A 9,943-nucleotide genomic window follows, 5' to 3' on the forward strand; every position below is an offset into this window, starting at 1 on the left:
AAGTTTACGAGATTACATTAATAATTTTCCCTAAATGCAGATTTGTGCCCATTCCCCATCCAGGGAAAAAATAGTCGAACTTGTATTTGCAGAGCTCTGCATATCGCATCTACAAATTCTGATTTCGACCGGCATGGCAATGAAAGCGAATGGAAAAATACAACGGCCAGCCAAAACCTTCGTTTGGCTTGTTGGAGTCCCACACCCATTCCTCAATTTATAATTAATTTCTTCAACATTAATGCCAAATATCTCAAATCTTGACTGGTTTATTTTATAAATAATATCTTATGATGAAGGGTACTTTGGCCAAGTGCAATAATATCATTTCCTTTTCCATTATATTTTTACTCCACGAAACATAGTAATGAAAAAAAAGTCCCTATCTTATTTGAGACATACCAAAGGAAGTAATCTTATTCCCATCTTCATCCTCAATCTCATTACTTCAAAAGAAACACTCTTTCATTGGTGGTTATAACAAACATGCCGAAGAAAACCTAGGTTATTCCCTTACGCCGCAAAACCCCCGTTAAAAAAGTTGAAGTAAATAAACATCAAACATATTACAAAGTACAAACTGGATGGAACAAGGTCGCTTGATTCATTTAATGACCAATGTAAACAAGAATTTACAAAATTTAGGTTCCGAAACCTCTGTCTAAGTAGGTACTTGTCTATGGCATGATAACCCCGCTGATCCAAACGACCACACTTATTAGGATCGTTATTCTTCCCCTGCCTCTTCCTTTTCTTTGGATTTCCCCTCATCTGCAACATGGAAACCCTCAATCTTGCGTGAAACTTCGTCTGCATTAACCTTCACCTTTGCAAGTGATCCATTTGCAGATATAGATTCCGACTCATCAAAGGTCAAAGGACCAGTTTGCCATATTCTGATGGTTCCATCCTCAGATCCTGAAGCATATGATTCTCCCCCAGGAGAGAAACGTACACAATGCACAGGACCATGGTGACCCTTGTTGCACGCTGTCATCCAGAGACACATTATCAGAATAATTATAAATAAATCACACAAGTTAAAAGGATAAACTGAAATATTAGACCATCTAAGCATATTGCAAACCACAAGTCAGAAATGTGAAATAACCGCACAAAAGCTTCAAGCAAGCAGCAGCCAACACAATGGGAAGTGAAGATTGATTGATTACTTACCAATCTCATGGCCAGTATGGAAATCAAAAACACGAACCCACATATCTTCTCCCCCAGCAACAAATTTATTCCCACACTTAGGTTCCAACGACGCTGATTCAACGGTGCAAGGCATATCGTAACTCTTCACCAACCCATAGCTGAAAGGCAAGAGTAACATGCTGAACATCCAATAAAGAATATTCTGAACAAATTGACCAACTAGGCTTAAAACGTACTAATTCGCATCCCAAAATTTAACGGTAGAACCATCTGCCGTTACGATGTAACGACCATCCTGACTAACTTCAGCACTGGTCACAGATGACTTAGTCTCAAGTGTCTGGACTATCTGACCGCTTCTTATATCCCATAACCTTTGAATTATTGACTAAAGTCAGTCTAATATAGCATTTGATGTTGATATCAAAATTTAGAAATTGCAACAAGAAACAAATACAATCCAAGAGAAGCTTCAGCATCACATGATTAAATGAGGAATGTACCTGACACCTCCCATATCAGTACAAGAACTTAATATTGTCTGGTCACTATGAAGCCACGTAACAGTTCTGACTGAACCAGGGGATTTATCAACTTCTCTGGGTGGTGCATCAGGACGATTCAAGTCATAGATTCGGAGAATTTTCTCTACACCCCCAGTGAGCAAAAGGTGCGTATCCTGCTCCCAGGTATAAAATGGTAATGCATGTGAACAACGAAGCATTTGTAGTCTTGGTGCGGACAGATAACAAGTGTTCGTGGCATCAATTAATGTACAGAGTTCGTTTTTTGGATAGAACAAATTCAGCAGTGTTAAACAAAAAGAAGCCACAAAACATCTATTGTCAAGAAGGCTAATGGTGTGCAGAGGGAGAAATCAGGAAGGAAAAAAGGGGAGCAAGGGAGAGCTTCTAAAATTAAGTAACAGGAATCACTATTAAAAACGCAGAGGGAGAAATCAGGAAAGGAAAAAAGGGAGCAAGGGAGAGCTTCTAAAATTAAGTAACAGGAATTACTAATAAAAACCTCAATTGAAAGTAGACAAAACTTCTGCAAAGGCTAAATTTTCAAATATGTTGGTACAGTAGAGATACAACGTTAAAATATATGACCGGTAGATAGCTATTTGAGAAATTAGGATTAGGATTCTAATTTACTCAATTCTAGGCAGACACATCAATAACGCTACTTCTAGGTTCTTATTTCCCCCCACCCTAGGGTTTTTAGTTGTGCTGGCATGTCGAATCATTCTGGACCATTGTAACTTACATTTCATATTTCCATCCGCATAAACAATCAACAATGATCATAATAACAAGGCAAAATCGGCAATGATAGCATTATAAAGCATCCAATCTACCTCAGAAAAGGCACACGCACGAACAATGTGCTTGTGTTCAAATGAGTGTAATTCATCTCCTGTTAATGCATCCCAAACTTTACTGCACATGAAAACAAATAGCATAATCCAGCAACCTCACATTGATGAGCATCTTCTATCATTCGCTCAACATAGCACTGCATTTATAGCTCAAAGCCTAGAACAACGTTTGTTGCATTTTCTTGGAAATACTAAAACAAAAGGGGGGAAAATAGAGAACTTCTTTTTTCGCGGGGCATCAAAAGAGTAAACTTGTTTCAGCCAAATATCGCTCCCATTCTATTAAAGACAAGCAAATATAAAGGAATCAAGTTTCAATTTTCAAACTTCAAAATAAAATAAAAGAGCAGGCGAAGAAAACTTGAGCTGCTGACAACCCTAATAAGACAACTGGATTAATTCAGCAGGCACAAGGCACAACTAGCCAACAACAGGGGGCACTAGTGACATGTGTACATTGAAAAAAATTAACTAAACTTATTGAGATGATCCCCATAAGCTAACAAGACAATTAGCATTACCAAAGCTGCATAGGACAGTGAGCTTCATAATGAGCAAGCCAAAATTAGGTGGGGAAAAAGGCAATTACTTACGATGAGAAATCAGCAGAGGCAGTTGCAGCCCGTAAAGCATTTGTATCCAAGCAGCAACTCCATACCGCACCTTTGTGCCCTTCAAATGTTCCAATCCAATCTCCGGTCTCTCCATTTCTGAGCATAGGACTAGAATCTAAACCCCACAAGAAAAGCTCACATATCACCATGGTGAATTTTTTTTTTTTTTGGGGAAAAAAATCAATGAACAATGTGTGCAAGTTCGATACATTAGTGCAGATACGCCACCATCATATCCAGGATTCTAATTTGAACACGTGCATAATATTACAATAAAAACCAATTTCGTATTTCCATTGCAGACAAAACAAATGCAGCCAACAGGAATAAGTTCAAAAGCTGAATTTCATAGCCAAAAGGATAAGGCCATGGCTGAAGAGACCTTACCCTTGCTTGCACTGATAAGGAAGAATCCATCGGGCGTAACAGGACTGTAAAAGAGATCGACTACAGGCCGGGAATGGCCGTGGCAAACAAGCGGAACAGCGACCTTTTTCTTATCCATTCTTGAAGAAGATTATCCAGTAAATTCTGGCCTAGTTTACGAGTAAGATAAGCTAAAAATGAAGAGACTATTTCCCCCCCTATACATACTGTCTTTCTTTCCTTATTATTATTTTTGTTTTCTTATCAAAAGTATGAGTTTCAAATAAACCCTAAATCTATAAAAATCTATTAGTAATTGCAACCAAAAGAAGATTCAGAAGAAACAATCACTTGTAAAAATAAGAAATACAATTCTCGGTGAGTGATTAAAACTCAAGCGCTGACTCAATCATACGATGATTGAGTTAGAAAATGGCGGTATTAAAAACACAGGTGGGAAACGCTGATTCACCGAAACTGGGAAGTATACATGAATCCACACCTCCTAACCCTCCAAAAAAGCTCTGAGAAATTTAGATCTAAAAGAGAAATGGGAGACTAAGAAGAAACCAAACATAAAGAAAACCTACAAATAAAAAACAAAGTTGGAGAGGGGTACAGAGAAGAAGAGAACAGAGCCGGGCAAGGCAAGGGCTAGGCGCGAGGAAACGATGGCTTTGGATCTGCTCTTTTATACGGTGATCTCTCGTCGGGGTGGGACCCCCAAATGGGGGGGAATCGTACGATGTCGTACGAGCATTCCAAGAAGAGATCTCATTTGCATATGCCTGAATGACTTTGGGCCTAGACCCAACTTCATAGTTCCCATCCCATTGTTAACGAATTGTTGATGTTATCTTACCCAAAAAAAAAAAAAAAGAGAATTGTTGATTTTATATATTAAACCTGTCATAAATTATGATTATTGTTGAACAAAATTTATTTTAGAATCGATGTTTTTTTTGGAGCAAAACTATTTTAGAATCGATGTTAAAAACAAGGTAAGATATGAAATTTGATGGGGATGAAATGTAATAAAATGTTTACGTTAATTAATGATGTGTGTGATGCTGTATAAAATAGTGTATTATTTCGGTAAAAAAAAACAGTGTATATTTTATAAAATTAATTTTTTATATAAAAAACTTAAATAAAAAATTCTAAATGATACTACCTCCAGTTTTTAATATAAGACCTTATTTGACTTTTATTTTGGTCATAAATATAAGATCACAATCTGCTTTATCTCTCATATTTATATATTTTTTCTCTAAAGTAATCCTTTTAACAAAAGTAGTTCTAGCCAATACATTTGATTAGCAAGGATATTTTAGGAAAGATAACATTTATTTATTACCAATAACTAACTTAATTTTTTTTTAATCTTCTCAAATTAGTCAGCTAGCTTTTATAATTAGGATCGGAGGCAGTATTATCTTCGAGTGTGCTCATCAAAAATTGAAAAAAGTAACATACTAGATGGAACTCAGTTCCAACCTCAGTTCTTTCCTCACTTACCATCTCTACCCTCAACTTTGTGCTTGCATGTTTATCACTTTCGATACTTATGTCTACTAGTTGCCCCACTTTTGTCGTCGTTGTCTCCGACACTGATCGCCTCGCTGTCTCCGGCACCAATCTTCACACACGTTAGATGCATTTCAAGTCTGGAATCACTCCCCCGGCATCCACTTGCAATACACATGCATTTTGATTCATTCTTGTTTTATGATGGGTTCTTCATCATCACTAGCAAATCAAGATGGCAATGGCGGCTAATATAAAAGTACAAAGCTTTTTCGATCTTTTCTCTGCAATTTTTGTCTTTATTCTTCATAAAGCTTCTTTGATTTGGTCGTTTTTTGTGCGCGTCTTTTTTTTTTTTTCCTGCTCTTGAATCTGCTGCTAATGGCCACCATTGATGGCGGTGAAGCTTGGGAGACTTTTGCAACAGGAGTGTTCGATGGGTTGGGTCTTTCTCATATAAAATTTAGGTGTATTTTAGGCTTTTCATAATATAAATATATCAATTAAATAAAATTAATGCATAAATTCCATTGACATACCAAAGACACATTTAACTCATTTCCTCTTCTTCCACTTCCATTCCCATTTTCATCAAAAACTTTTTCATTATACTAAACGGGACATAAGGTTTTTAAGTTCCTTATGTAATCAAAACCTATACAAATTTATAAATTCCAATTATCGCCATCAATTCATAACCAAAACTAATCATTTAAAGTTTTGAAATTGTTCCATGCGAATTTGTTGTTCGAATTTTCACTATTTAAATTTTATTAATATTATTCGTACCATAATTCATATATTTTTCAAACGTAATATTTACATTTTTGTTATTTATATCCAATATTCATCAAATAAGAAAGTTAGTTAATATTTTCTTTTTATAAAATGTCAAATGTATATTTATTCGGTGATCAATCAAAGAGAAATAACAAATAAAGCGATACCCATGACTAGAGACCACTTCTCAGGAACGAACAGAGCATATCAACTTCTTACCAAAACGCATCCGGCATCTTTAGCATTCAGTATTTTCAACTAATTTTTTGTGCATCCTCTTCTTCCAGCATCGATTTTCACTGATTCTATAGAAGCTTTGAACCTTATCAACGGGGGACATTCCCAAAGTAATCCGCTTATGAAAGACAGGAAAGCAAATTGCTGCGCTCATTGACTCGTTCACTGGAGTCACCATCTCATTCATGAAAATGTTCCTGTAGATACTCATCTTCTGGTGTGTAAGGCTTTACTTTTTGATGAGTTATGTAACAAGTTATCTGTATAGGTAGTTGATCCCTCTTTGCAAAATTCTTTGACTTTTGTATTAACGAACGTGCCTTCCAATTTACAAAGCGATGGCCCCAGGAATGCTAAAGCATGTCCAACTCAGAAAATCCTGATTAGGTCCAACGCCAATCAAAATATTCAAGCCATTACCATGTTATTAATTTTTAACAATTGGAATACTAGGTTATTCCCCATACGCCAGAAACCCCAATAGAAAAGTTAAATGTGAAAACCGCCGAGCATATTGCAAACCGGATGGAACAATGTCACTTGATTCAGTAACTGACTGATGTAAACAAAAATTTACAGAATTCAGCTTACCAAACCTGCCTAGAAGTTGGCACTTGTCTATGATATGATAAGCCTGCCAGTCAAAAGGACCGTCCTTATTCGGATCACTTATTCCTCCCCAGCCTCTTCCTTTTCTTTGGATTTCCCCTCATCCGCAACATGCAAACCCTCAATCTCGCGTGAAACCTCGTCTGCATTAACCTTCACATTTGCAACTGATCCATTTGCAGATATAGACGCCGATTCATCATATGTCAAAGGGACAGTTTGCCATATTCTTATGGTTCCGTCCTCCGATCCTGAGGCATATGATTCTCCCCCAGGAGAAAAACGGACACAGTGCACAGGACCATGGTGGCCCTTGTTGCATGCTGTCATCCAGATAGAGATCATTGCAATAATTATACATAAATCACAACAGTTATAGAATAAACCGAAATATTAAACCCTCTGAGCAGACTGCAAACCACAAGTTGGAAAAGTGAAATGACCCTACAAAAGCTTCAAGCAGGCAGCGGACCACATATTAGGGAGTGACAGATGTTTGATCACTTACCAATCTCATGGCCAGTATGGAAATCAAAAACACGAACCCACATATCTTCTCCCCCAGCAGCAAATTTATTCCCGCACTTAGGTTCCAACGAAGCTGATTCAACGGTGCAAGGCATATCATAACTCTTCACCAGCTCATAGCTGAAAGGCAAGAGTAACATCCTGAGCATAAAATATAAAATATTCTGAAGAAATCAACCAATTATTTTTACAACTTACTAATTTGCATCCCAAAATTTAACAGTAGAGCCATCCGCAGTTACAATGTAACGACCATCCCGACTCACTTCAGTACTGGTCACAGATGACTTGGTCTCAAGTGTCTGAACTATCTGACCACTTCTTATATCCCATAGCCTTAGAATTGTAGAGTAAAATCAGCCCAACATATTATTGATGATTGATATCAAAATTCAGAAATTGCAACAAGAAACAAATAGAATCTAAGAGAAGCTTCAGCATCACATGACTAAACGAGCAATGTACCTGACACCTCCCATATCAGTACAAGAACTTAATATTGTCCGGTCATTATGAAGCCATGTAGCTGTCCTGACTGAACCCGGGGACTTCTCAACTTCCCTGGGCGGTGCATCAGGACGATTCAGGTCATAGATTCGGAGAACTTTCTCTAATCCCCCAGTAAGTAAAAGGTGCGTATCCTGCTCCCAGTTATAAAATAGTAATGCATGTGAGCAATAACGCCTTCGTAGTCTAGGTCCAGACAGATGACAAGTGTTTATGGCATCAATTAATCTCCAGAGTTTATTCTTTGGATAAAACAAATTCAAGAGTATTAAAGAAAAAGGGACCACTAAACATTAATTGTCAAGAAGGATGATGGTGTGATGGGAGAAGACAGGAAGAAAGAACTTCTAAAATTAAGAATTATGAATTGCTAATAAAGACCTTGCTTGAAAGTAGACAAAAATAACATTATAAAGCATCCAGTCTACCTCAGAAAAGGCACATGCGCGAACAATGTGCTTATGTTCAAATGAGTGCAATTCATCTCCCGTTAATGCATCCCAAACTTTTCTGCACATGAAAACAAAATAACATGACCTAGCATCCTCGCATTGGTGAATGTCATCTACCATTGGTTCAGCACGGCTCAATGCATTTATTGCTCAAAGCCTATAACTACCCCTGTTGCATTTTGTTGAGTACATTAAAAACAAAAGGAGATAAAAGAGAACATTTTTTTTTTTTTTGTGGGGCATCAAAAGGGAAAACTTGATTCAGTCAAATACTGCTACCATTGTATAAAAAGACAAAAGCAAACATACGGGAGTCAATTTTCAGTGTTCAAATTTTGAAGTAAAATAAAAAAAAGAAAAGGTGAGGAAAACTCGGGATGCTGACAATTCTGATAGGAACAATGGATTGATTCAGCAGAACGGACAACTGGCCAACCACTGGTGATGTGTATATGCTTATGCAGAACTTATTCAGATGCATCCGAAGTGAATCAATTAATTTCAATGGAGACTCTAGCCAAGGCAGGTGATCCAGATCCCCGTAAGCTAACAAGACAATTAGCATTATTGAAGATGCGCAGAACAGTGAGCTTCATAATGAGCAAGCAAAAATTGAAAAAAGCAATTACATACGATGAGAAATCAGCAGAGGCAGTGGCAGCCCGTAAAGCATTTGTATCCAAGCAGCAACTCCATACCGCACCTTTATGCCCTTCAAATGTTCCAATCCAATCTCCAGTCTCTCCATTTCTGAGCATAGGACTAGAATCTAAACCCCACAAGAAAAGCTCACATATATCACAGTGAAAATATATATTAAAAAAGTTCAATAAATAACACGCGCAAGTTCGATACGTTAGTGCGGAAATGCCAGCATCCTATATGAGATTTTAATATAAGCACTAGCAGTTTAAGCAACTCAACTTCTCATCCTTTAACATAAACAATTCTGTTTTGGATTATAAGCGACAAAATATTGACCCAGTGAAGTCTGAGAGCGACCATAGAATAGAACAAAAAATGAGTCAGACGCATCAAATCACAGGAAAAATAACAATCAAGACCAGTTTCGTATTTCCATTGCTGACAAAACAAGTGCAGCCAACAAGAATAAGTTCAAAAGCTGAATTTTGAAGCAAGGAAGATAAGGCCATGGCTGAAGAGACTATACCCTTGCTTGCACTGATAACGAAGAACCCATCGGGCGTAACAGGACTGTAAAAGAGATCCACTACAGGCCGGGAATGGCCGTGGCAAACAAGCGGTACCGCCACCTTTTTCTTGTCCATTCTTGAAGACGATAATCCAGTAACTTCTAGCGTAGTTTATGAGTAAAATGAGCTAAAAATGAAAAGATTCTGCTCCCAATAAATTCTGTGCTTTCTTTCTTTCCTTGTTATTACTATTTGTCCAAAGTATGAGATTCAAATAAACCCTAAATCTTTGAAAAATATTAGTAATCGCAACCAAAAGAAGGTTCAGAAGAAACAATCACTGGTAAAACAGATGAGTACAGCTCTCGGTGACTGATTGACACGCAAATGCTGTCTCAATCATACGAAGATTAAGTCAGAAAATGGCGGTATAAAGAGTGAGGAACGCCGATTCACTGAAACTGGGAGCCGAAAAATGGTAATATACATGTATCCACACCTCCTAAATCCTAACCCTCCAGAAGAGCTCCAAGAGGAATGGAGGCTAGGGAAGAACCATTTGTAAAGAAGGCCTACAATTGTCAAACGAAGTTGGAGAAGGGCACATAAAGGGCAGAGGAGAACAGAGCT

The 9,943-nt window shown here is 37.5% G+C and overlaps 2 protein-coding genes across 2 annotated transcripts; both read right to left on the minus strand.

Annotated features, from left to right (window-relative positions):
- Positions 1-411: 411 nt before the first annotated feature.
- On the minus strand, positions 412-4,172 carry LOC114713392 (serine-threonine kinase receptor-associated protein). The gene is made up of 7 exons (XM_028898023.1): positions 3,541-4,172; positions 3,133-3,268; positions 2,519-2,600; positions 1,662-1,837; positions 1,395-1,532; positions 1,177-1,316; positions 412-990 (listed from the first exon to the last, which is right to left on the minus strand). The coding sequence occupies exons 1-7, from the start codon at positions 3,656-3,658 to the stop codon at positions 728-730; spliced, it is 1,053 nt and encodes a 350-aa protein (XP_028753856.1). The 5' UTR covers positions 3,659-4,172; the 3' UTR covers positions 412-727.
- Positions 4,173-6,466: 2,294 nt separating this feature from the next.
- LOC114713393 (serine-threonine kinase receptor-associated protein-like) lies at positions 6,467-9,943 on the minus strand. Its single transcript, XM_028898024.1, has 7 exons — positions 9,331-9,943; positions 8,793-8,928; positions 8,136-8,217; positions 7,666-7,841; positions 7,399-7,536; positions 7,181-7,320; positions 6,467-6,995 (listed from the first exon to the last, which is right to left on the minus strand). Exons 1-7 carry the CDS (start codon positions 9,446-9,448, stop codon positions 6,733-6,735), a joined length of 1,053 nt encoding a protein of 350 aa, XP_028753857.1. The 5' UTR covers positions 9,449-9,943; the 3' UTR covers positions 6,467-6,732.

The sequence above is a fragment of the Neltuma alba genome, unplaced genomic scaffold, assembly GCF_004799145.2.
Source record: "Neltuma alba isolate B1F8T4 unplaced genomic scaffold, ASM479914v2 tig00011424_pilon, whole genome shotgun sequence".
NCBI classification, from domain to species: Eukaryota; Viridiplantae; Streptophyta; class Magnoliopsida; order Fabales; family Fabaceae; genus Neltuma; species Neltuma alba.

Bases quoted from the DNA above. Each gene is read 5' to 3' on its own strand.
- LOC114713393 (XM_028898024.1), bottom strand. From the start codon at position 9,448: ATGGACAAGAAAAAGGTGGCGGTACCGCTTGTTTGCCACGGCCATTCC. The intron at 7,842-8,135 runs GTAGACTGGATG...AACTGGGAGCAG, and splicing joins GCGCATGTGCCTTTTCTGAG to GATACGCACCTTTTACTTAC. The intron at 7,537-7,665 runs GTACATTGCTCG...TACAATTCTAAG, and splicing joins ACTGATATGGGAGGTGTCAG to GCTATGGGATATAAGAAGTG.
- LOC114713392 (XM_028898023.1), bottom strand. From the start codon at position 3,658: ATGGATAAGAAAAAGGTCGCTGTTCCGCTTGTTTGCCACGGCCATTCC. The intron at 1,533-1,661 runs GTACATTCCTCA...AATAATTCAAAG, and splicing joins ACTGATATGGGAGGTGTCAG to GTTATGGGATATAAGAAGCG. The intron at 991-1,176 runs GTAAGTAATCAA...TCTGGATGACAG, and splicing joins CCATACTGGCCATGAGATTG to CGTGCAACAAGGGTCACCAT.